The sequence below is a fragment of the Strix uralensis genome, chromosome Z (genome assembly GCF_047716275.1).
Source record: "Strix uralensis isolate ZFMK-TIS-50842 chromosome Z, bStrUra1, whole genome shotgun sequence".
Taxonomy (NCBI): Eukaryota; Metazoa; Chordata; class Aves; order Strigiformes; family Strigidae; genus Strix; species Strix uralensis.
The window spans coordinates 57,591,312-57,618,993 of NC_134012.1; the positions used below are offsets into that span (position 1 = coordinate 57,591,312).

General features: G+C 39.0%; 1 protein-coding gene across 3 annotated transcripts in view; it reads left to right on the forward strand.

Annotated features, from left to right (window-relative positions):
- EPB41L4A (erythrocyte membrane protein band 4.1 like 4A) overlaps positions 1–27,682 on the forward strand; it is a 137,914-nt gene that overhangs the window by 68,166 nt on the left and 42,066 nt on the right. For 2 of the 3 annotated variants that reach the window (XM_074856224.1, XM_074856226.1), the window contains exons 5-12: positions 962–1,059; positions 4,490–4,610; positions 11,226–11,313; positions 13,445–13,533; positions 13,923–13,986; positions 24,127–24,218; positions 25,153–25,230; positions 27,528–27,640. In XM_074856224.1, coding sequence (XP_074712325.1) covers positions 962–1,059; positions 4,490–4,610; positions 11,226–11,313; positions 13,445–13,533; positions 13,923–13,986; positions 24,127–24,218; positions 25,153–25,230; positions 27,528–27,640 — 743 coding nt within the window. The remainder of the gene's footprint in view (positions 1–961; positions 1,060–4,489; positions 4,611–11,225; positions 11,314–13,444; positions 13,534–13,922; positions 13,987–24,126; positions 24,219–25,152; positions 25,231–27,527; positions 27,641–27,682) is intronic. The other variant, XM_074856225.1, reaches the window with a different exon arrangement.

Genomic DNA, 27,682 nt, shown 5'->3' on the forward strand with positions numbered 1-27,682 from the left:
GCTGAATGGCTCTGTGTAGATAAAGTTGAATTAGTAGGTAGTGAAAAAGCTATATACTTGTATCAATGACGATTTTTTTCTTTAACAGGTTACCTTCTCAGTATTGTTACCTTTGTAGCATCTTGGTGCAAGAAATTAGTTTGGGATGATGTGAAACACTGCATAAATCTCTTGTAATAAAACCAGACCAAATCCAAACAGCATTCAAAAGCTTTCCTATAAATGAGTATGGGGAGTTGCAAAACCAAGCAGATCCTTCATATGATGGCTTGTTTTCTTGTCTTTTCCATCTGTTTTGTGCATATTGTTTCACTGTAAGTGGTCTCAGTACATGCTTCGTCAAGTGTAGAAGTAGGTTGTGACTTTGAAAATGACATTTTTACCCCTGCTGTCTCCAAGGAGAATACCCTATGCCATGACAGATACACTTAGCTGCTGATGGTATGCCTATCCATCTTTTTCATGGGGTATGGACTTCATCAAATCTGCTTGGTGCTTTAGAGTTGGTACTCTGTATGTGGAGAGGGACCTTTGAATAAAGATGTATCCAATACCCAGTTCTCCTTTTTATTGATCTACTGATCAGGTTAAACTTTGGCCCTTTGATAGGTTTCTTGTTCAATTTTTCTGATTTCCAGCCCTTTTCCCCACTCCCTGAATGCTCTATGAAATTCAAAAGAGATAAATCACATTTTTAGGTGGAAAATGAATTGTATCTGTACAGTATAAGCAGACGGGAAAACTACAGAGTGCTCCCCCCTGGAAGTTCTTCCACTAGATTAATCTTAGTTGTTACTTCAAGGTCAGAGGTAAAAAGTCATTCAGAGAGGAATATAGTTTTTGACTGTCACATAGTTATGGTACATGGCATGTCTTCAGTAAACTGCAATGTGATGAAACATTACTTGGTGCATCAGACTCAATACTGAAACAGTAACTTTGTTTTCTTTCTGTGTTTTAGGTATCAGTTTTTTCTGCAGGTCAAGCAAGATGTTTTACAGGGCCGATTGCCTTGTTCAGTCAACACTGCAGCACAGCTGGGAGCATATATAATTCAGTGTAAGTTTTTCTGGCCAACTCGGAACTTATTTCTTTTAATCCTGCATTACGATTAATTTTAAGTGGTGAAGACTTCACTAACGCTTTATGCATTCCTTTCAAAACAGAACAAAACTAATATGACTGATTTCAGCTAAAGAACTGTAAATAGATTACTATTCTGAACAGATAATATAGAAGTTTATGTAAAGAAGAAACTGAAAAGTCAGTCTGAAGACTCTGCCCAACACTTTGCCTTGCTGAGGAACATCTTATCGTGTACTTAGGACTTTATGACTTACTCTGCATTGCATATAGAGTATGACAAAACCCTCATCAGAAGGTTTACATGGGCTATGGTGGGCTGTTGGCAGCCTCCAGCCAACAGTCTCAAGTAACATTATGTCAACATGAATAATACTAAATAACAAATACTAAATATGAATAATATCAAATAACATTATGTCAATATGAATGCACCTATGCTTGAATGGAGGATGTGTTTTGACCTGAAGTGTTCAAGTTCTGTCTTGTCATTTATCTGCATTCACCCATCAGTAGTTAACTTTTCAGAAGTGGGTGTTATATCCTGCATACTTGGTAGAACTAGCAATCAATTAGAAAGGAGCTGTCTGTCTACCAGTTAGTTACTCCTTCACATTACAGCCCAAGCTCGGTATTCAAACACAACTGGCAACCAGAAATCAGTGATGAGCCATGCTGGGACCTGTATCTGTAATTTGTTCTATGTTAAATTTAGATTTCTCATGAGTGATACGTATTAAGCAAAGATTATTTGTATAATAATCTTTATTATTATACTGTGACTCAACAACACTTAATACAACATAAAAACCAGTCCTCCTTTCATTTTCATTTTAGAATAACAAGGCAAAATAACTTGTGTATGAAATTAGTGGGGCTTATACAGAATTTCATGGTGTGTTATATGTGTTTCTGAAAAGCTGAAATGTCAGGCAGTTTCTATTTTTGTACAACTATTAACTTCATTTTGCCATCTAAGAAATGTGACATGTCATACTCTGAAAAACTGTTTGCAATGCATATTTCACTTCACTGGCATACGTGCCTTCCCTGAAGAAATACTGCAAGTATGAAGCAGGAAAATATGTAATGATGGTAACAGCTTAACTGTGTTATGAGAAATGAGTAAAAAGAATAAATTCTTGTCCTTTAGTCATTTTGTAAGGTGGTTAGAGTATGGGGAGCTGTTGTTTTGGTATAAAATCCTGTTCCTGTGATTCTAATCTCTGATATTCTATTGGAAAACAATGAGAAAACTCACATGAGAGAGGAGGTTTAAAGCATGGCAAAGGTTGCATACAGTGGGTTAAAGTTTGTCCTCGCACCAGCAAGCATACATTCCCATTTACTCTGTAAAAAGCTTTGTCCTTTTATTTGGGGCCTGCAGTTGTTCAAAGTATATAAAGATACCTGAGAAATGTCTGTGTCAGATACTGAAAATATGAACCCACAGCATCAGCACTGAGATAAACAGCCCTTCTTAGGTTCATATGCCAGACTACTTTTTTCTTTTCCAAACTGTGTGTGGGAATTCCATAATGGCTGAGGAGCTCTGCTCCTGTAATGATATCAGTGGTGTCTTTCCCCATGGAGCTAACAGCTGCTGAGATCCAGAGGAGGAGACAGGGCAATGTGTTCTCCCAGAGTCCTCTATGCATGTCCTGCTCCAGCCATGGGCCCTGCTTTCACCATTCAGGTTGTGCCTGGGTGTCTTCTTTGGTCTCTGGGCAGATCCTGTCCTTAGCACATGAATCATTTTCCTCCTTTTGTGGTCAAAGACTGCAGACTGTTATAGTGGTGATGGTGGAGAAATCAGTACCCATGGCACAGTTTGCAGAATACACCAGTCTTCCTATTGGGAATGCTGGAGTTCTTGCTGTTGTAGTTATTCCTGTTCCTATTCCTGCTATGGGCAAAAATTATGTCATTTTTATGGAGGTTTTCTAGCCAAACTTCTCAACATCTCTACTGAGCAGATGGCCATCTTGTTCTAGAAACATAATTAAATTCTGGAAAGAAACATGAGTTATTAGATGAGTCTTCTTAGCTCTTGAAGCCTCCTTTTGGCTATGTTTTTGGCTTAATGGGCTGTTGTGGTTTGAGCCCAGCTGCCAGCAAAGCACCACGCAGCTGCATGTTCACTCCTCTCCCCTGATGGGGTGGGGAGGAGAATCAGGAGAAAAATGTAAAACCTTGTGGGTTGAGATACGACAGTTTAATAGGACAACACAGGGAGAGAGAAAATAATAATAACAATAATACTAATAAAAGAATATATAAAGCGAGTGATGCACAATGCAATTACTCACCACCCGGAACCCGATGCTCAGTCCATTCCTGAGCTGCAATCCCTCCTCCCCCTGACCAGCTCCCTGTTAGGTACTGAGCATGATGTGTCATATGGTGTCGAATATCCCCATGGTTGGTTCAGTCAGCTGTCCTGGCTGTGCCCCCTCCCAGCTTCTTATGAACATTAACCCTATCCAGCCAAACCTAGGACATGGACATTGGATAGAAACCTTCCATGAAACTTTTCTCAGAGAAGCTCAGTCTAAGTAGGTTGTACTCAGAGTTGTTAAAAAATTGAAATACTAACTTTCACAAAGTTTCTCAGATAGTTGCAATTATAGTTAAGATCAGTAGAAGCAAGTTCTGACCAAGGTCCACATTTATTTTATAATTGCATTGCAACATATAAACTGATATGACTAATGTATGCAAATTCAGGGTTGTTTCAAAGAAAATTATATCAGCTATTCACCTCGTTCTTTTCTTCAAGAAAATTCTTTTAAAAAAGTTTTTTATTTTGAAAGTGAATTTAGTGTTCAGGAAATACATTGATATTTTATTGAAAAATGAAGTCTTGTGTTTCCTCACAAGAAATGTTGTTTAGCCTTAGAAGAGCATACCTCTAGGTGTCTCAGGATATTTGTCTCCATTCGTATTCCCACACTGGCATTTATGTTAGGAGTCCCAGCAAGAGTATGGATCAGTTCTGTTGGTAAAATTGCAGCTTATCATGAGGGCATAGATATTCCAAAAAATAGACTTTTCTTCTACACTTTTTCTACATATGCTGCCAAATAATATATGTCATCAAATTTCAACTTTGGTGACTTGGACCAAATTATACCTAGTCCTGTAGAAGTGGTAGATTTCTTGTCAAAACTTCTAGCTCTTTGAACCTTCCATTTCTCTTTTAAAATGACTGAAGACATTTCTTTCTTGGTTTTATGTGGGCTAATATGAACAGTTCTGTACCGTCTTTGGGTTTTTTAACTGACTGTGTGGTAAATTGACAGTTGGAAAAAGGTGGCTTGGCACCAATAAGTGGATTTTGTAACATATTTTTTGGTTAACATGTGTTGAAAATAGGTGACCTTCCTTTTCTTCTTGTGTCCTCTAGCTGAGCTGGGGGACTATGACCCCTATAAGCACACTACAGGTTACGTCTCGGAGTACCGCTTTGTGCCAGACCAGAAGGAAGAGCTGGAGGATGCCATAGAGCGGATACACAAAACTCTGATGTAAGAATTCAGTACTGTTGGAAACATTCAGAGATGCTTGGTAGGTGGGGAAGGGAGCAGCTTGTGGTGCACAGTGGAGGTCTCTAGACCCGAGGAAAGAATGCAGGGCATCCACTTATATGCCTCAGAAACAGAAAACATTTTATGTAATTGGAGTTGTTCTTTTAGGAACTGAGTAGGACAATAACTGGAAATACAATGTCTGTCAGACCTAGGTATGGGTGTTTCAAAACCAGCAGTTTTAATAGCGCTCCTGTTTCCTCTTAGCTTTGTAGTTAAAAAGAATGAAATAAAAATCTGTGAGTTCAGTTCCCTGTTCCAGGACAGATTTCCTGCATAATTTTGGACAAATTGCTTATTATGACCGTGCCTCAGTCTACTGTCTGTAAAATGGGGATAATAACATTTCTTTCTTTGTATTGCTCTGTGTATTCAAATGAACTGTTAGGACAAAACCACTTTTAATCTAATAATGTGCAGCACTTGGTACAACGCAGCCTCTATTTTCTTGCCAGATCCTTAGCTGGGGTAATGAAGGAGTGCTTGTAGCAACCTGCATGAATCTTTGTGGGAGCAACTTACATTGAAGGAGGTACCAGGAAAGCAGTTTGTATGCCCATGGTTTAAGTTATAATCTCAGTTGCAACATCTGCATGAATTAAAGACATAGTTTGTTTTTACAAGCATAAAGTCCCTTCCTTTTATTAATCAACATGTCTTACAGAAAACATATTGGCAGTGGTCAATATAAAGGATTGCACTGTAAGGAAGAACACGTGATTTGTTAGGAAAAAAGCAGCACCTAGAAACAGAGTCTTCAGGCAGTGCTGAATAACACAGGGCATTCAAAGTGCTGGTTTCTGGACAGAAACCAAACAAATTCCAGAATTTTGCATGTGACCTTAAAGCAGTGGGAACAGAGGGTATCTGGTGGGTCTCAAAATAATTTTGGTTTAAACTGAATAGGTCACTACAGAAGTTCACAGGCATTGAAACTGTACCTGATGGCATTTCTTATGTATGAGAAGGAGCTGAGAAGGCAGGAGTAAGCTAGAGTTATGGTACTTGGCAGGGTCAACTGTTGAAGGGATTGCAGGAGGAGCATATTAGGCGTACTGCAGACAGGACAAAGGAGAACTGCAGAGATCTGAAACATGTATGTCAACAGACGTGGGAGATTCATGCAATCCCAACTTAACCTTTGGGAAAGTTGGAAAAGAGATTAATTTTTATAATAGAGACTGCAAAACTTCAATTCTCCATCTTCCAGTTAGGGGAATAATAGTCACCTTGGACACAAAACATTTGATTGTACTATCACTGACATTCTGGATAATCTCTGCCCTATGATGGATCCCAAGATGCTGCTTTGGGAGTCAATTGATTTTCTGTCAGGCTGCAATTTGTGCATACGATGCCTTCCCTTGATTTCCTGTCAGTGGAATGGGAAGCAAAACTGCAATAAGGACAACCAGGAGATGGACTGGAGTGCCCAACAGATAAGCAAAGCAAGATAAGAACTAGTAACCTCTGGCCCCATGGGTTCTGTCAGTGCTTGAGAGAGGAAGAACAGCAGCAACATAGAGAGGAAAAATACAGCAATTTCACAGGGAAGCTGGAGCAAAGAACATAATTTCCAGTAAAGAAAGCAGAGCCAGAAAGTGATCTTGTGTGATATAGCTTAAATACTAGATGCATTTACAGCAGCTGTGTAAGTAGTCTTCTTAAAGAGGTTTAACTCTACATTGTTTCTAGGTGTTCAAAAAATATAAAAAAATCCCAAGCAATTCAGAGTCACATTTTGTCCCACTTACTCAATTTTAGAAATGGCCTTCTATGTATGAAATGCTTTCAGTGAGATTAGTTTTAGACTGAAGTGCTCTTGCTGTATGAGTAACAGAGGCCACACCACCACTTAATGTGTGAAAGCATTGCAAAGTCAGAGAGATTTGGCTTCCCAACATGCTGTTCCAATTATTAGACGACAGTGCCTTCAAAAACGCAAAATGTGAGATTGGTTTTGAAAATAAAACGTATGCCAGAAATTCAATCATACGTAAAGCCAGAATAAACATTTACTTGCTTATTTCAAAATTCATGTTCCTGGTAAGTGTAAAGAAGCTTGTTCTAACAAATCCAAGTTAGGTGCAATTGTGATACAACCATTTATTAAGGTGAGAGCAGTAAGAAACACATCATGAATATGTTCATCATACCCTTTGCCAAAGTAATGTAGAGATAATCAGAGCTAGCCATCTTGTATGTAGATCTAGATTTCTTCATTCTGTTGCTATAATGAAGCCACAGTCTGGATAAAGGTTAAGTAATTTCTTGCCTGTAGTTTTGCATGTTAGTGTTATTTGTGCCTTGTTTAATGATAATAGGTATTAACTTAGAGACACAGCTGTTCTCTTTGAAAAGTTCTCCTGTAATTGGAGTCTCTGCCACTTGCCACACTGACCTGAGCTTTCTCTTTCAGGGAAGAGTCTGTTGTTCAATAATTATTTGCGTGGTTGCCTGACTGCCTTACAGTAATTGATGTGTTACAGAGTACTACAGGTCTTTTTGTGAAGTAAAAAAGTACTGTTTTTTCTGTTCCAGGGATTGGAAACTGAGTCACAGAGAGTTTTGTTTGATTCAACATCACAGAGGTTGTGTTTGAGAAATGAAACTTGAGATGAATTGCTACGTACCAGGCCACTGATACTAAGCAACCTTCATTCATCTCAAGTTTCTGTAGTCATTAGTGTAGTAAATCAGATGAAGACCCATTTGCCTCAAAAAGTTTATAACCTGGAAGATGAGATTCAGAAGCCAGGGGAACAGTGGTTGCGAAGAGGAATGATAACTGTCTTAACACTGTCTCTAGTGTTTCTATATGCTTATTGATCTGGAGCTCTGATACTCTTTTGCTGCTTGGCTACAGTTAGGTGTCAGGGATTTAGCAGCATCAGAAAAGAGTGAAACTAAGGTGCACCCATTGCTAGTTCAGCCAGTCATCATCAGCACTGCCAGCATTGACTTCTGCACGGTGACAGCGATCTCTTTAGTTAAGAAATTTGAAGATAGAATGGCTGAGGGCATATCCCAAATTACCTACCAGAGACATTTTAGGGATGGGTTGGTGATATGGTTTGGAAGAACTTCTTCATCCTTTCTGGAGCCCAGCATGGAAGTGCGGGGTTTTTTTGTAAGACAGCTGTGGCACTGTGTGTACCTTGCTTCTGCTAGTTATGTCCAAATAAACTGGTTTTGGTTGCAGGTTATCTTGCAGTTTTTTTACACGGCACAATAGCTATTCAGGGATTCATTCAGGATGCAGTTTTTTGAGCAAGTTTCTAAATCCAGTAAAGTGAGGGAAGTCAAACGTGGTGGTGGGGTTCTGACTGCATCAAGTCTCTGCAGCCTGCCTGTTGTGATTGTCGTCCTATCTATAAACCAGCATGACAATCCCAAGTTCAGATACCAGGGTGAGATGACTTTATGTTGTCATGCACATCTCAAGGAGCAAGCAGTGGTTTCAGAGCTTGCACATGAGGAAGCGGACACTCGTGGTGCTGGAGGAGGGATATGATCCCTCACTGCAAATGGGAGAGCTTGTGTTGGCCCTCTGACATTGCCCGTTCCAGACTGCAGCAGATCTGGGACTAACTGGTACTTGGCAAGTTAGCCATTCGTGTATTTTGAATCGATATTACATGCTGTCAGTGAGGCATAAGTAAAGCTTAAATGCCCCTGATAGGTAGGTTTGAGAGTAGCTTTCAAGATTGTTTAGGGCCATCAGTGGCACTCAGGTGCTTTTTGTCCCTCTAAATGAGCAGAGCATGTCAGCTGCATGACTGTTACATTGCCTGCTCTGTCATTACCAACCGCTTCAGTTTTGAATTGTATTGGTGTGTATTCAGGTTGTATGATGCTGAGGAGAATTTTTGTTTTCATACACGACAATAATGAGACACTTACTCTTTGTAATTGTGGGAATTGTTTCAGTCCCTGCCATTCCCCTCTCCCCTTAGCATTCTGTCTTCTCCATCTGCATTTCGGAGAACTTCTTCCTCCAGCTTTCATCTGCTTCCTTCTGAAGCTCCAGCTCACATCTTCTTTAATATTTTTGCAAATACACTTTCTTATAAATTATGTATTATTGTGAAAACATTTATATACGTGCACACACTTATTTGACATTTGAACCTTTTGGTACTTTCAGAGACAGGTGAGAATAGTGGGGTAAGCACATCAAGCATTTTTCTAAGTATGGTCAGTAAGGAAACACTTAACAGTGGTGTTTAAATTGGTGTTGGATACTAGCACTAATTCAGTAATGGGGTAATCCACTTTGCTCAGGACTGATATTAGCCTGACTGGGAACTCAGTAAGACAGTACTGCTCCAGTGAACATTTTGCTTACATTTCTGAGAGGTACCAACAAGATTTTAAAAAAAGCTGTGGAGTAAATTTTTATGGCAGAAGTGGATAAAAGACATGTCAGATGTGACAGCGCTGACATGCTGAATATCCAGTGTTCTGCATATTCTGAATACAGAGATGAATGACAGGTCTACTGGGAAATCCAGCTTTTGAAGAAAGGGATTTCTTTTACAAGCTTCAGGTCTGCTGCTTGACGCGCAGGAACGTTCTACAACTCGGAGAGAGTTATAAAGCAGGTATGTTTATTCCGGCTGGGGTGCAAGGAGATTTTCTCCACAAAGCTTGCACACCGTCTGGGCAAGTAGCCAAATATTTATTACACCAAAACATACATATTCATTAGGAAAGGTCGGGTTATTACAATTAGTTCGGGGAATAGGTGTGATTATTATAATTATTTCTCAGAACTCATTTACATAGTCTGAGCATGCGTAGTAGAAGTAGGGTGAGGGTCTTCGGTGGTCAAGGGAAGAAGTACGTGGTCTTCTTCACGGTGTCCGCTCTTTCCAGGGCATGCGCTGTGAAGTAAAGTCCAGGTGTCTTCTTCCTATATCAGGGAGATCATCCTCCCTTGATGGTATCTCTGTGTCCTTTTGTTTGAGTTCAGCTTATCTTAGTTTGCCTAAGTGCCCATTGAGGGCTTTGAGTCTGCTATCAGTGAGTTATCTTTTTACTTCATACCCCAGGGCTACCTGCTACTTTCTTATCATAGCCAATCCCCTAACTGTCTGCTAGGCTACACTGGATCTACAGAACAGTCTGGGCAAGCAGGATTCTTAAAAAACATTCAGAAATCATCATATGTTGCTATAAGTAAATAGTTTGCAAGGAAAGTGGTCATTTCTCTGTATCATCCAGGAGGCCATGGAAAGAAAGGCTTACACCGGAAACGGCATCAGTGCTGCTGTGTGAATAAGATGGGCTGAAGCAGCCCATCTCCCAAATACAATTACATTTTAAATATGCCTACTCTTGTATTCATGCTAGCACTGCTGTTTCATGTCTTCCACACTGGATGTGTTTTTTGCCTTGCCAGACATAACACCAAGTTGGGAAAACCTAGAAAATAACTGCTAGGCTGGAGAGAATGGGAAGACAAGAAACAAGAATGTGCATATTGCAGGACTTTTCCAGGTCTTGAGTCAAAATGTTGAGCTCTTCCTTCAGACCTTGAATTTGAAAGGTAGCCAAATGCAGTGAAGTATTTCCCTAAGAGAGCACAAGGGTGAAGTAGGAGATGCGTCTTTTTGGGTTGATATTTTCACAAGAGGTGCTGTACTTTTCCAGGAACAGTCTAGTAGCTTTCACGGAGGTCTTAAAAAGGAGTGAAGATGAAAGTGCAGCTTCAGTTATTTCAGGCTTGCAACAGAGTGTCTTGTTCTTGTTATTAAGGGAAGAACAAACTAATTTCTGAGGATAAGTCTGTTGAAGGCTTTGAATTTATTTAGTCATTCTCTTCTTTTTGAGAATAAATCCTTCATCAGTGATGTCAAATATGTTTCTAGTAGCGAGGGATTTTTTTTCCCCACCAGTTTTCCCATATTGTTCCCTAGCAGCATGCAGCTGATGGTAGTTTTTAACTGATAAACTGATACTTGCAGGTAGGAGCGCAAGCTGAATCTTTGAAACTGGTAATCTCATGAGCGAGACTCCAAACTTTGTTTTCACAGTAGCAGACCTGGGTATTACCAGTTGGTGTGAGTTCCAGTAGGCAAGATTTTATGAAGAAAGGAGTATTTTACGTGAAGTCATGAACCCTGCTTTTAGAAATCCGTTGTAGCTTCAACACTGCCATGGGGAAATAGTACTCAAGTCAAGCATTACATTCCTGATTTATTAATAATCATGTAGTTATTGGAAAAAAGTTATTTTGCATATTCAAGCCAAAAAATGGAATGTCTGAAGTGTGTTTGTGACAGCAGGGTGGTTAGCCACTGTAGTAGGCATACATTATATATATGATAGCATATATCTGTGGTAGGATCTTGCAGCAGATAGTAAAAGTTTGTGCCTACTGTCCAGTCTCATTTAGAGTGAGCAGAAGTACAGTGCTGAAGGGATAATGACAGTCTAAACAAATCGTAGGAAGGGTTGCATACCTGTCCAGCGAACTGTTATTTATTAATATGATCTATTTTAACATGTTGACTGTAAGCACGAAGTTCTTAGGCAGAGTTTTGTTTACAGGGGTCAAGTTCCTGCTGAGGCAGAAGTGAACTACTTAGGGGTGGCCAAATCCCTGGAAATGTATGGAGTGGACCTCCACCCTGTTTATGTAAGTATTGTTTAAATATTTTAAACTAGGTAACAATGAAAAAAAAAAACTTGTACTAATGTGGGGGAGAGTATTTTCATGGTTTAGTTGCCACAAAATAACTTAGAAGGAAACACTGTACTTAAATGCAAAGGAAGACATTTACAGACTTGAGGGGATTCAGTTATTGATACATACAGAAGCCTAATGGTTTTCAGATTAAAGGCTGTGATTGTATTACACCTATAAAAGACAATTGGTTATATTCTGGAAGAAACAAGTAAATAAGAAGTAATTTGTGCAGGTGTCAGGAGAGATAAGAGAAGGTTAAAACCTTTGTCTTAGACACAAGGATTTGCACATTATTTTTGTGTATATAACAGTAAGTGTGTCCTGAAACCTTTTCAATACCATTGCAAAAACTATGCTGAGGTAGCAGTAGCATGTCTGGCTTTTTAAATATTCATTGTGAAGGTTTTGCTAAAGATCCAGAATATGTTTCCAGCTTTTCCTCTGCTGTATCATGCAGCATTGCAAGTTGTCTGTATTCCCTCAGCGAAACCCTCCACTTCTGTAAAACAGCATGTATGTTGGAATTGGATCCAAGTCATCACCTAAAGGCTACGTGCTCCTAGTGGAAACATCATTCTATCTTGTTTGAGTAATTGCACTTGTGGCAGATTTTTTGGTAAAAGAAAATCAGAAGTTCAAACGGGAAGTTGTAATGTAGATAGTTCACTGAGTTAGATGTCAGTACTTCATAAATTTATTTGAAAGAAAATACAGAAATCAAGATACTACCAGAAGATTAGGTATGTATTTCCTGCTGAAAATTTTGTAGCCCACAATATGAAGAATTTTTTAATATGCCCTGTGGCTTAATTGTATTCATAAAACATGCTCTTTGCCCATCCCATCCAAAGAAAGCTGGGGGTGTTACTGGAACAAGATGTAACATGATCCAATGAAATCGTGTTAAATAGTACAGCCTGGAAACTTTTTTTTATCGTAGCTTGTTTTTACTGTGCAGTGAGATCCCTGCTTGGGTAGTGAGGGGTGAGTTGTAATATGTCCAAGTCTAACCCAGAATGTCATAATTTCTATTTATATTACAACAGCAGCAGAAGCCCTCATTTGTGTCTGAGTCTCCACACATGAAGTGATATAGTTCTCCTCGTTTGGTCATATTCAAAGTAAAGTTGCCTTTAGCAGTTAGTTCATTGAGGAGCACAGGCAGAGCTTGCCAGGTGTGCTTGAGCTTTCTCACATCAGTAGTCATGCAGAAGGATACTTTCTATGGTCAGTCTGTCTCACGGTGTTTTTTGCAGTTCGTGCTCTGCTGGTTTAGAGCTTGCAAGGCTCTTTGCTCATTGCCTCAAGTAGGCAGATGAACGAGCTTTTGCAGCTGACTTTCTTTAAACCTCATGCACTATGGTTTGCACTCTTTCAAGTGTAGGGTGCATCTTTGCTTTTGGTTACTGACTGTAAATTGGGGAGGTGAGGGCCATCTGCCACCCAGCACCAGGGCTTCCACCCTGTTCTCTCCCGACACAGTTTGTGATTTGGATATTGGCCTCAGGAACGGTTTCCTTTGGAGGAGAAGATGCATGCAGCTGTTCCTTGCATGTTGCCACCCATTCTGAAGAAAAAAAATGCTCTGAATCTCTCAAAGGAGCTACTTCACTTGGTAGTAGTACACAGGTGATACTATTTTAGGAGGGAGAAGGCAGCTCTGAGGTTATACTATAGTAGAATAGGTCAGAAAATCACTATTTACCTTCAGCTGGAAGTTAGGATGTCTGCTGCATTTGTGTCTGAATAAAGACTTTAGTTTCTGAGTTTTGGCCATTTGCCAGATAGCCAAAAGTAACTCCTTTAAAAAAAAAGTTATTTTTGTTTTTCACCATGGCACATGGAATTTTCCATTCTTTCCTTCACTGCCATTCTTTCTTGCCTCTATGCCTTCAATTTCTTATATAGGAGTTTTTGTTAGTCGATGAAGTACTATTTTCCCATTTGCACAGAGAGTGAAACAGTATGTTCAAGCCTGCATCATCAGCATGACTGCATCAGGCTGATTTCCTCACTAGACTTCACAGGTACAGTCATACAACTTGCAACTGTGTGAATGACATACATTTTTATTTTCTAGGGTGAAAACAAATCTGAATATTTTTTAGGATTGACACCCATAGGAGTTGTTGTCTACAAGAATAAAAAGCAAGTAGGAAAATATTTCTGGTATGTATTATTCAAATGGGCAGTCTGTGCTAAAACAATACATTGTATGTACATCGTTGTTGTATGAAAATGTATGATTTGTGATATCTATTTCAAAGGTTAATTGTATCAGTAAAAAAAAGTATACTTGGAATTCCTAATCTTTGTCTGGTTTATACAGATTTTTAATTATTTGATAATCCAAGTATTGAAAAAAATAATTCACCTTTACCATAGTCATGCTAAAATGTTTAAATACTGCTAATTTTCTGTTGATATCTGGTCCATACCTGAAACAAAAAGATCTACCTGTGAATTCCTTTTGTCTTTGTATGTAAATATGTACAACTTTATATTTTATTATGTGTGAAATTAAAGGCTCATGAAGTTCTTTTTTTCCAAAATTACAGGCCTAGAATTACAAAAGTTCACTTCAAGGAAACACAGTTTGAAATTAGAGTCCTGGGAAAAGATGTAAGTTTTTATTTAAGCCTGAAAGGAAAAAAAAAGGTCATCATAGGTCTAATGAAGTGGAAATTTTGTGTGTCCATCAAAATCTAATTTATTTTATTGAAATTGACTGCAAGAAACCATCAAAGTAAAATTAATTTTATTGATAGTTACTGCAAGAAAGTTACCCTATCCTCAAGTGTAGTATGTTCCTGATGGTGCTTCCAGTTTTATTAAAGAAAGAGGAGGAAGAAAGATTTTCTGTCCATGTTTTTCAGGCAAGGGGGGAGAACTTCAGCAGAACAGTGCTGAAGTAGGAATTTTATAACAAACCTTTATCATTTTATATCATGCTCTGTAAATTAGAGTAGACGACTTCTGCAATGCCTTGTTTATGGTGTTATATAGTGCTTTTAAACTAGTCTAAATCTACAGGGAAAGCTAATATTAACCAGAAGTGAATTAAGAAAAAAATCACAAAGCTGTCTGGCGCAAGTAATTCTGTAGCTTGGAAACAGAAACAGCCACGTAATGTATCTTGAAACCCATTTGTCAGTGTTTAACTTCATTGTGCTATTAGACCACTGGAGAGAAAACATTGTTTCCAGTGGATAGCAGGTTGGTAGCAAGAGAAGAGGATTTAAGATAGAGTCAGTGAAAAAAACAAAGATATTTATCACCTATGAAGCATGTTGGGCAGGGGAAGGAGAGTGTTGAGGATGTAGGGAAAATTATGAAGTGTAATAAAACAAATAGTTGCAGTCAGTCTGTGATTTTTGGTATCTGGTTGAGTTATAAGTTTAGTTTGTTTAATTGTTTTTTGAAAATAGTTTGTAAGTCTCTCTGGAATATCAGGACTAAAAGTTTATAGTTTTGAAGAAGTATTAACCTGCTGGCAGTGTTTCCCTATACTGATTATCTACATATCTTCTTTCTTCTATGTAGTGGTTGTTAGTCTGGTCCGTGATTTTTCCATGTGGCCATTTGGCATATTTGGTACATTCTGGGAAATGTAAGTGTACCCTTGACTGGTTGTCTTGTTTCTGTTGTGAACATCATTTCTTGGGCCTCTGCAGATGTATTGGCAAGTTTTGCTTTTGTTACTCCCAAGTAGTTTGTTTCTGTTTGGTGTGGAGATCTATGTCAAGTTTTTCTGATGTGTTTGTTGAAATTGGAGAGTTGTTTGAAGGCTGGGGGAAGGTTGGGAAAACTTCTCTCAGTGTTTCATGTGAAGGGTGAATATCTGTTCATGTATAAACAAGTCCGAGTTTTGACTTAGTGAATTGCATTGAAGTGATGCTGTAGTTTCTGTTTGATGCCACATATTACAGTTTTTGTCTGAACCATGTGGAATTGCAAAGGTTTAACATGCTGAGCAGAAAACCTGGAAGCTTTAGAAAATATGCTTAAGTTGATATTGTGCCTGTTGGTGGCTGGTGAACACTTACTGTTGTCATCATAAGGCAAACACTTTGACAGCACTTGGTAATTTCAAGTCTTGACAGATACTTTTAGGAAATTGTTCAAGAGAACAGGGTGTGTACCATCATTAAAATCACCTTTGCAACTAATACTCATTTGAAGTATTTCTACAGTGCTTCATATCCTAACAAGATCAGGAAAGGCCAAAATGGGCCAGAAAAATCCTCCTCTCTTATTCCGGTGGTGTTACTTTGAACAAAATTATGTACTGGAATAAGTAAACAGTAGGCTTAGTCTCTGAATGAAAGCCATCATAACAATTTATGCCGTTCTGCACCCAGAGGAGGAAAATGACAGAATCATCTTGATACTTGGTTAAAGAGACTCATCCCCAGCTCTCTGCAACCTCCTTTCAGGTAGTTGTAGAGGGTGATGAGGTCTCCCCTCAACCTCCTCTTCTCCAGACTCAACAACCCCAGTTCCCTCAGCTGCTCCTTGTACGACACGTGCTCCAGACCCTTCACCAGCTTCGTTGCCCTTCTCTGGACACGCTCGAGTCATTCAATGTCCTTTTTGTGGTGAGGGGCCCAAAACTGAACACAGTCATCGAGGTGCGGCCTCACCAGTGCCGAGTACAGGGGTAAGATCCCTTCCCTGTCCCTGCTGGCCACGCTATTTCTGATACAAGCCAGGATACCATTGGCCTTCTTGGCCACCTGGGCACACTGCTGGCTCATGTTCAGCCGGCTGTCAATCAACACCCCCAGGTCCCTCTCTGACTGGCAGCTCTCCAGCCACTCCTCCCCAAGCCTGTAGCGCTGCTGGGGGTTGTTGTGGCCCAAGTGCAGCACCCGGCATTTGGCCTCATTGAAACTCCTACAGTTGGCCTTAGCCCATCGCTCCAGCCTGTCCAGGTCTCTCTGCAGAGCCTCCCTACCCTCGAGCAGATCAACACTCCCACCCAACTTGGTGTCAGCTGCAAACTTACTGAGGGTGCACTCGATCCCTTCGTCTAGATCATCAATAAAGATTTTAAACAGGAGTGGCCCCAAAACCGAGCCCTGGGGGACACCACTTGTGACCGGCCGCCAACTGGATTTAACTCCATTCACCACAACTCTTTGGGCCCGGCCATCCAGCCAGTTTTTTATCCAGTGAAGCGTGTGCCCATCCAATCCACGAAGCTCATCGGTGTGTTTTTATGACTATGTTCTTGAAAACTTAATTCACAAATTTCTTTTATTCCTCTGTTTTTTGGAATAAATGCTATCACTTTGTCTTTCCATGTGGGACATGAGTTTTTAGTATATGATAGGAGAGTTTTTAACTTTGTCCTGTCTCCTGGGATACCACTTTACAGCCCATGGAATTAAAACTTTCCTTGTTTAAGATCTGGTATACCAAGTCTGAAATGAGTTACATTTTCCAGTTAGTTGGAGAGAATGCTAGAAAAGATTCAGGAAAAGAAGAAATCGTGTCAACTATCTCATGTCTTAGAGCTTTATGGCACATAGCAAAGGAATTAACAACATGTCATAAGAAGAGCAGATTATTTCTGAGTATATTGAATGCTTTGTGTGAATCATGTTTTCCGTATTGTGTTGAAAACTCTGTGCAGGCTGGGTTTTGGTTTGTGCTTCCACACACTAGCTATGTTTATTCACACTGATGGGCACCGTTCATGGATACACCTGCTCATCAAGAGGAAGCTGTTGATGCTTTTAGTACCAGTGAAGTGTTGCTCTTCACCTGCATGGGGTTACCTGTGGTAACTTCTTTGTCCTCCCTTCCAGTAAATTTGTCTGAGATTTTTTCAAACCTACCAAAAGAATTTGAGTGTGTACTTCCCACTGAAGGGGTGGGCATGGACATCCTGATCTCCTTGACAGATGACAGACATGACAGTCTAAATGTACAGGGTCCATGTCCTTAGGCTACCTAAAAAATACACTGTGGGGTGCCTGTGTCAGCCATATTTATGGCTTCTAAGTTTGTTGTTTACATTGTTTCACTTTTCAAAAACTTGATTATTTGTCAAAACGTATGCTTACTGTCTTGTAATAACAAGATAAGGTGCTTCACCTTTCCTGTTTTGTAGTGTAACCTCTTGTACTTCTTCATATCTCTTCCATAAGCACATTTCCTGTATATTTAACTTCTTCATATTTTTCCTGCATACATGTGCAAGCATGACTATGGGTATTTTGGTTTTATCTTTCACTACTTTGCTTGTATTATATGTTTTCTCCCTAAAGCTATTGCTATTGCCCCTTCATAAACATAATACTGCCCTTAATATTTGGCCATCTGTGACTTTGCCCTGGACCAGCTGACAGAAACTCTTTTTCAGTGGTGTTAATCATTGAATCAGTATTTCATTGTACCCTGAGTCGACCCATGATGTGAATTCTGAGCTAGAAACATGTTAGGCTTTCTAAGTATTAGCATGAAGTTAGGAATGCTTTGCCTGCGAGGACTGCACAGAAGGGTTCCCTGAACATGACGAACAATCGCAAATAATTTTTGAAGAGTAGAAAAGTGTGTTTTCATGCAGTTTCCTTTAAGAAAACCGAGAGATCCATCTGATGCCTGTGCACAGTTCCTGGTAGCATAAATGTCTGTTGAGCAACCTTGCTGGAAACGATCCAGCAATACAGGTGGCTGCCCAAGTCCCTCCCCGGTGCCCACCCCCCTTCACATGCAGCAAAACGGAGCCTAATCACAATGGATGCACTGTGTGGAAGTGTATAATCGAAGGGCTGCACAGCACACCTCCTCTGCTTTCCCTGTGTGAGGAACACGGCTTGCTTCCTACATTTCTTTCTCAACTAAGGACATGAAACAAACCAGAGAAAAAGGTGCTTTGATAGGTTGTGTAGACTGGGAACGTAAATGTAGTACAATGTGGGAGTGAGAGATGTGGAGCTTTTTTGCTTGTAGGTACCAAGTACTTCTCTGCTGTTCCCTTCAACCTGCAACTCCATGCTGTTTTCTGTAACAGCGCCTGCTACTTTGGTTGCACTGTGTCTGAACATGCAAGTGAATGATTTCACTCCTGCGCAGAGTTTATGTAAAGTTCCTGTACTTGTTACTTTTCATTTTTCTCTTTCACCAAACCAGAAAGCATGCAAAACGTGCTTTCATTGTTTTTTGTTGTAAGAGAAGGGTCTTTTGGAAGTCTGAAATTTTTGTTTCAAGGGATTTTGAAATTTGAGTTCTTTCAAGTCAGAACAAACCCCCAAACTGCGCAGTTACAAATGATTTGCATGTTTTCAAGACATGTCTTTCTCGGCAGTCTTTCTTAGTCAGGTGAAGAGGCCCAGCTCAGCTGAATTCATAAGGTAAAGTTGGTAAGGACTGTTTTCTGGAGCAATACTAACCACTGATATATGCTGGAGAAACTTAAGGGCAATTCCAGAGCACATAATACTCCCCATTCTGGTGGCTGAAACATGTCTAAATACAAGATTTTTGTGTTCTTTTAAATAGTCTCAGAAAACCCTGGAAATATTGCTTTTTGTAAGTGTCACAAGTCTGAAAAGTAATTACATTAATAAGGTGGTTCAGCTGTATGCCTTCTCATCCTGTCACATGCTATATTCCACCTTGAGTTACAAATTCTAGGCAGGAACTTGTAATTCGATTTATTCCTCTTAGGAAGATTAGACAGGGTTTGAAGACATGTTAGTCCCATTCTGAAGTCCAGTTTAGCTTGGATTTCAATTCCAGACAAAAATAGCATTTTGATCTTTATTATGGTTTAAGAATACAAGTGACTTTTGTATCACTGGCATTTGCACCCACTTAAACCGGAGTGGTAGTGGAGGGTGGAGGTGAGCAAGCATAGCAGTGTTAATACATCATATAGAATGGTTTTGGCTTGTTTTGGTTGGTTGTGGGTTTTCTTGGCTTTTCTTAAACACTTTCTGAGCCATCTTACAAGGATTGTAACATTGGTTCAAGACTTGATAGCAAAATCTTCAGTAATGAACATTTTTGAAGGAGAATTAGAATTAAAATTCCTGCATAAACTTATATTCATTGCCGCTAAGATGTTATTGTCAGCTTTTTTTGTGAAGTTCTTTTTTAGTTGTTGGGTTTTTTTATTTGGTATAATAAGAGGTTGAGATATGTTTGTTTCAATCTTGACATGCTTTATGCAAACTAACACAGCAATATTAATTTTAATTCCTGACTTGTATAAAGTTCTTAAAGATTGACCTTGTGTAACCAGTAATAATAGAATGTCTGTTACATAAGCTATGGTTGGTATGCATTATGTAAATATATAAAGACAGAATATTTCCTATTGTAGATAACAATTAATAGTATCCAGGTGTGTGCCTAGCCTGTCAGAAGAATAATGTTGGGAAACAGTAGCTTCAGAGCTAGTGTTATTATTTCTGTTACATGTACATGCATGTGTATTTACATGTACATGCAGTGTGCTCTGTCATGAGGCAAGATCCCTCCTTCTGCTATATGAATATTCATTGCAATTAGGAAGAGATGTGTGTGTGCTGACAGAGTTTCTACTGTGGTTTTCGGTTTGAGTTTTTCTTCATTTTCTGAGCCTGGATTGGTGGGAACCAATACACGTCTTGTCATAAATTATAGCAGCTAAATCCTGCTCTGAATCAAAGGTTTTCAAAATGTTTTTGATCTGTGGATGGGTGCAGTGCTCCACAGAACAAGTGTAAGTCTACTGACAGTGGCCCTCATATTTGGAGTAATCCATGAACTTCACCAACAAGGGAACTTCTGGCCCCCAGAGGGAAGAACTGTCGTTTTAAGTCTGTGTCTTCTCTTCCAGCTGGACTTGAGCTTGCCCTGCCTGGGCACTGAACTAGCTGGGCGCAAAGCAGCTCTGAGCTTGAAAGCTGTGTAATCATGCTGGCATGGCTGAGCGAGCTGGGAGGTGTTTACAAAGGACAGTGTGAGCTCCAGCAGTTCCAGAGGTGTTTTGTGGTTAGGTAGAGCAATGACCCCTCGGACTTGTCTCCTTCGAAGGCATTAGGAATATGCTTTCAGTCTTTCATTGAAGTTGGGGAGGGTTATTGTGGAGCATTGTACCAATTACCAACTGTCTAGTGGAGATCTCAAAGGCCCTACCACATCAGTCTTCTGGCTGATTTGAGGGGCACAATAAAACAGATAAGGGCTGTGACTGCATGTTTGAGTGCCCATAAGCTTGTAGTATAGTCAAGCTATCTGCATCCCCTGTGCTAGTCTGGCTTTTCTCCTGTGGGTAAAAATGGTGGTGAGGCTATGGCAGCATGAGGTTTAGAATGTTTTGGAGACTGCAGGACAAGCTTTTAAAGCATTTAAAAGGAGATAAATACTTTATGTTTGTCCTCAGTTTTTTAGTGTCTTGCCTTTTTTAGGATTAGGAGAACATTGTCAAACAACTCAACAACTAGATACTACTGCAAGGGTTATGCCTATCCTTTTGCAACCTCTGGCCTTGTCATCCTGCCCCTCTGTTGCTTGTGTAAGTCACAGATGTGATCAAAAATCACCATAAAACAGTAAGTGGTTTTCTGACTGTTTGGTGAGCACAACTGGCTCCCTGAAAGACTAGACAAAGGCCAAAGCTGGTTCAAAGGAGAGGGGGGGAATCTTCAGAGTGTGCAGATGACTAGGACTGCTCTGGAAGCAGTGAGCCTTCACGGTTTATGATGCCTTACCTTTAATACACTGGCCACTCTGAAGGCAACAGGATGAGTAGCAGGGAGCAGCTTGTGAGGCACTAAACAGCACTGAATGAGCTTGGAATTGTTATTTCCTATAAATCATTAGTAAAAGTACAGTAAGTCTTTGTTTCTTTTGGTTCAGATATATGAAAATAATCAGAAAAAAACCATCTAACTCTCACTACTGGTAAGAAATTACAGTTGTTCAAGGTGTTAAAAATGTTGCCTTTTATTGGAAACAAAAGTTCATGATGTTGACAGGTAAGGTCATCTTTGCCTTACTTACACAAATCAATTTATTCTCTTAGGGGAGAAAGATTAAACCTGGAAGATACTGCTGCCTCCAGTACAGCTTAATTTTTATATATGCATTTATAAATTGTGAGTGTAATCACAGCATGCTTGCAAGCCTTAAATAGTCTTTAAAAGTAAATGGAGGAAGTCCTAAACCTAGATGTGCTGTATGCAGTGTCATACTGGACTTAGTTGCAGTAAGTTACTGAATGCTTCACAGAAGAGGTGAAAAACAGTAAAATAATTATGAATTGTCTCCTCTGCGTTGGTGAAAGACCTTGGAGACGAATGTTTTGGACTTGCTTTCTCTCTCTTTAGTAAAATTCAACTGTGCTATTTGACTTATTAGAAGTATCTGTTCTGAGGCAACAGTTTTAAGATACATGCTTTTCCTTCAGATGCAGTGTGTTATTGAAAAGCTTCTTGGTCCATCCCCCGATTTTAGGCAGTTGTTTCATTTTCCAGATCTGAATTCCATAACTTGTTGAAAAATTGGCTCTATGGGGCTATGCTGTTTTTTCCGTGAGTGCCTTTGATTGCTGCATACTAGTACAGATGATTCAGTGTGTATTTAATCATCAGAATGTTTTTTTTACTAGCTTTCTTCAACCTTAGAAAAGAATGCCTTCAAATGATAGAATCAGTAGTATTTGCTGGTCAGATGTTTCAGTCATATGGCAGTTTAGCTATACTGTCCCTCTTCTAGTCACTTACTGATTTTCATGTGTTATATGCCATTTGTTCTGTATATGGGAAAGTTCTAAAACTTTAACTTTAAAAAAAAAAAAAAAAAGAAAAAATGGACAAGTAGAACTTATTTCTTGATAGGAATCTTTTCCTGAGTTCCAGTGACATTTGAACTGGACTAATAATGAGATATGGCAGAAATACCTTATTTTAAGTAGTCTCTTCAAATAAACCCAAAACAGCGCTGGCTGCTCCCTGCCCCACCCTTCCCCTAACCCACAAACTCTCTCCTCTGAGATTATGTAATTAAATACATTTAAGTGCAGCAGAGGATTCTTTGCCTAAAAGTAAAATTTAGGAATGGACAAAGAAGGAGCAAGATCCTGTATATTAAAAGTTAGTCATTGAGTGTTTTCCTAACAGAAGTTAAACTGTCTCATCATATTGCATAAAGTTTGCAATACCAGAGAGGAAAATGTGCTTTTGAGAGAAGACTAAATGATGATTTTCATTTCTTGGGTATTCCATGGGACTGTTCCAGACAGCCATTAAACTAACTAAAATAATCCATGGGAGGAAATAAGCTCATGTGTATATCTCCAATTTGGTGGGGTTTTTTTGTTGGGTTTTTTTGTTGGTTTTTTTTTTTTTTTTTTTGTCAGGGAATGAAATCTCAATTATTCTAACCACAGGTATAAAGTTTTGTCATTTTTACTGTTACTTGTTTCAAGGTGGAGGAAAGGCTGCTTGAGCACATCGTTTGTGATTTTGTGAGGCTGCCCGACAGCTGTTAATAGAGATATAATTGGTTTTTGTTAGAGGTGAAATTTTGAATTCTAGAGAACATACTGAATTTTTTCACAGTTTGCAAGGTGCTTGCAGGTCACCATACCTCATTAAATGAAGAGTGGGAGAAACCTGCTAGAATTTTACCTATGTATGCATGGCACTGCAGAAGTATAATTAACACAAGGGCATCCATTTCCTAAAATTGGCTGCTTAAAGTGGTATGAATCCCTTTGTAATTCACATATAGGAGAAGTAGTTTTAGGACTCAGTTTTGTAACAGATAGTATTGTACCATGCTAAGGATTCACACTGAAGTCAGTAGGACTATTTGTTCTTTGTGCAAATCACAGATACAAAACTGAGCACTTAAATATACTGAGTGACAGGTATATGGAAGTGTATTTTATGTCAACATATTGGAATGTTTAGCTTTTTGGAAACAGTGTAATGCATCTGTTGCTTCTTCTTGTCTGTTAGATCTGTTTTATAGTTTGTATATGTCTGACTTCTCTTTCATCTCTCCTTGCCTTTTTCTCGTGTCTGCTGTATTGACTGCCAGTTTTCAGTGATGAGGTTTTAAGTTTTGAATATTCTTTTTTGTTGTCTTCCTTAAGAGATTTTAAGGTGGATATTAGGGTTTTTACTTTTGTCCTTTTTCCTAGTATTTTGAATTATTCTGAAGTTAGCTATTTTTTAAAAACCTTTCCTTCCTTGCATCTTCTTTATTTCCAGTTTTACCTTCATTCTTCTCTACATGTATGTTTTATGCATTTTCTCTCTTGTCTTGTCGCTTCATATTAGTTTATCACAAATCTTGAATTTCTTTCTTTCACTTATTCTTGCCTTTTTGTATACTGTTAAACATAGCATTGGGAATATAGTTTTGCTTGATACCTGAGGTACAGTTTCAGAAAACATCAGAAACAAACTATTTGAAAAAAACTTTGTGCTTTTTAATTACGAACAAAGCTGATACCTACGAACAAGAATGAAGGAACAGAAATGTTGCAGTAATCTCCTTTTTCTTCTGTTTTTCTGTATGTAAGGAATTGATTCTTTAAATTGATATTTTCAGGCAATGAGAAACCAAAAAGAAAAACTCTTTTAAATGAAGAATTCTACAGAATTATAGAACCTGTTTTTCTTCATATTGATATCTTTTCTTACGTGCATTGATATCTTAGAATCAATATGAGGTGGTCGGTTCTTATGGTGGTAAATGAAGACTCACTTCACTGGCAGAATCTCTCATAACAATATTGATTTGTTTTGTTCTCAGTGCAATGAAACTTCCTTCTTTTTTGAAGCACGTAACAAGATCACATGCAAACATCTCTGGAAATGCTGTGTAGAACATCATACTTTTTTCAGGTGAGTGATGCAGATGATGTGTTACCAAAAGGAGACAGACTTGTTATGCCTCGAGTGGTGTAACAGACTTGCTGTCTGGAAACACATTTTTGCTTTTGGTTATAGAATGCTCTTAAAAGTTGATGACTTCCTATTTCTTACAGTGATGTGAAACATTAATTCTAAAATTGGGTGGTGTGGTGGTTTCTTTTGTCTTAGAATTCTTTCAGAAACAGTATGTCAGGTTACATAAAGTAGGCTTTAACAGAAATGTCCACAAATGTATATGGCAGGATTTAAGCTGCCATATACATTTTATGTATTTAACCATCAAATTTTCTGTAGCAGCATTGACTTGAGTAAGGCCTTTGGGTTTCAGACATTGTTACTTCCTACAATTCACAGATATTTTGGTTTTTGATAGAAAGATTAATTGAATTTTCATAATGTTTTGCTTACTTTTTAAAGTGTATGAAATGTTATGGAATATTTCACATCTCAAACCACTTTCTTTTACTGTTACAAAAACAATAACAGGAATATGCAAGGGTGCAAAGGCATCTAGCTAGGAACTGGTTGATGGGATGCTTGGGGCTGGCTCTAGCAGTGCTGTAAATTAGTAAGCTCAGAATCCCTCCTGCAGTGTCATTACTATGGCATGATGTTTTTGCCTGCTCCTCTGAAATATTAAGTGAAAGGCTGCTGTTGCCAGCAGTTTACAGTAGATCCTGAAATAGAGGTGTGTAGTCAAAAGAGGAGAGCATTAACATGCAGCTTTGTGGAGCTCTCAACCCTATAAGAGTCTGCTTGGAGGTAGGGATGAAGAGGAACTAGCAGAAGAAACTTTTTTTTGAACTTAAAGTTTGTATTTCTCTTTTCTTTTCTTAGGAAGGAGACTGTAATTGAGACCTATCTGTGTAACTTACTCTGTTGTTTTATTTTTCAAACTACATAGAGTGCCAGAGAATGAATCAAACTCTCTGTCAAGAAAATTCAGCAAGTTTGGATCCATAGGTTATAAACATCGGTACAGGTGAGTTTATTTCATTGTTTAAACTTCAATTAATTCCTTCCTCATTCCCTCTTTTCTCCTCCTTTTTCCAATGAAAGAAAAACCCCACCCAGACTATGACTCAGAGCCGTTCTGCTGACAAAACATGAATCAGGGCCATTTTAACAGACTCCACCTTGGAGTCTAGCTGTTTTGGGGCAAATGTGAGTTACTTCTCATTCTCCAGATCCCCAGAGTTGGCTAGGGCCTGCTGTAGCCCATGGTGAAAGTGAGAGCAGCCTTGGCAGTGCTCTCATAAGGAGTCAAAGTCTCCTTCTAAGTCCTGAAATTATGTTCACGTCCTAAAGGGGTTTTCCTAACAACTGGGGAATACCAAAACGAGGAGGCATGTTGGCTGCCGCCTTTCTTCTGGGAATTAGGAAAGGGCTGGTGCAAAGAAATGTAAAAAGTCTGTAACTTTGATGCCCTTCTTTACAGTTGCAGCTGAGCTATGGCAAGGGCTCTCAATCTGAATGATTATGTCTAATCCTGTAGCAGTACTGCTAGTGCAGTGCTGTTGATTTAAGAATAAAGATTAGGGCAGATAAGGGAGATGGAGGTATCTTTTCAGACTGTAAGAGCTGGCAAAATTGGATAAGCATTCAAGGCTGCAAGCCTTGAAAGTTGCAGTAAACTTCAGACTAAGGGTGTATAGGAAGCACTTAGTCTCAATTTTAGCCTGAGTTAACCAAGTCGACAGTGTGACATGAAGGGCAGCTAATACTGTGATAAAGAGGAAGATGTGTCAGGGAGAGTGGGTTTAAGACCCTCTAGGTGCTGTGCCACAAAGGACTAGCAGAATATAGGATGTAGTTAAAATTGTAAGACATCAGAAACCCAGTAGTTGTTACTGAGTTTTCTTGAGACTTTATACTTTTAAGTCTGTTGAAATGACAGGGTCTTTGTCAAGTGAGTAACGCGCTTGATTTGGCAGTTGGCGATCACTGTTTTAAATCCAATTCTGCCACATTAGTGCCAAATAAATTAGGGTCTGATTTTTAGGATTGCTTTAGAGTTGCATATTCAGTGAACCTGAAAGCAGCAAATCAAAACCACATCTGAAAGCCAGGCCCCTTTCTTTTGCCATTTTCATTTTCCCTGTTGGTCAAGTGATGATAAAAATAGTTCTTCATCTTTCAGAGTTATTTTGAAGCTGCTGGGTGAAAGGGCCCTCTTTACTATAATGGCAAATTCTAGAGTTTTTCCATGGCCTGCAAATATACCAGGTTTGTTTAGGTTTATTTTTGGCTTGTCTGTCTGTCTGTATTTCTACCATAACTCAAGAAATACATGGAGTATAATGAGTAAGGCTGACAATCATTAGTTAGGAAGTTCTTTGTTACTGCCTCTTAGGAAGACTTTCTAAAAACATGAAAACCATAACGCCCAGTTTCTCTAGCAACTCCTGGATTTGAGTTAATATCTGTGGTTGGTACTAACAGCAGTGTGTAACAGTAGCTCTATTACACTTGTCCTCAATCAGTCAGAATTCATAGTCAACTGTCTGTTACCCTTGATGTAAGATCTGGCCAGTAAGGAAGGTGTTACTGATGGAGAGATGACTATGCCAGTTCTGAGCCTGAGCTCATATGAATATGAGACTTGTTTTACATTTTTGTACACTATATTCTGCTTAGTCACATGGGGACAAACATTAAAATGAGCATAAAAGAATTTATTTAAACTTAATAACTTATTTAAATTGTGCAATGAAAAGTCTTACTGTAAACGGGAATCAGGATGTCTATTCGATTTATTATCAAGGGCTAGTGAGAGTACTTTATTACAGTTTGCATTGCACAGCATTTTCCATGCCCTTTAGGGTTGTCATTCCACATGGCAGAGAAATGGCCCCTTACTGACTGGAACTGAACAATGTTAAATACATATTTTCCTGAGATGAAAATTTACAGAAAGAATTCAGGAAGTAACTCAATTATTTAAGAAAATCAAATGTTGGAATACTAGAGGTTACAGAAGGTCACACTATCTCATTGCCTATTTCTGATAAACCAGCATTTTGATTTAGTTGCTTAGCTCCTCTTGAAAATGCCAAATATAGAAGAACTTGGCACAATCTGTTGATGATTTTGCCAGTGACTGATTCAAAACAAAAGTCAGGTTAGTGCTACTCAGCAGGAGAATCCGAGCTGGCATGAGAATTGAATAGCTAACAAAACATGCTGCCCAAACCCCATGTATTTTTTTCAGTCTAAAGATCCTCTCTTTCTTTGATAATTTTTGCAAGTATTTTCCCATGATTTGGTTGCATTTTTAAGTGGCAGGACATCTTTGCAAATGACCAGAGACCCTTCTGTGCAGCTCCCGCGGCCTGACCAGTGCATTGAAAGAAGTCGCAGTAAGACTTACCCCAAAAGAACACAACAGACAGGTAAGTCCTTCTCTACTGGGCCTGTGGAGAGAGGTCATATTT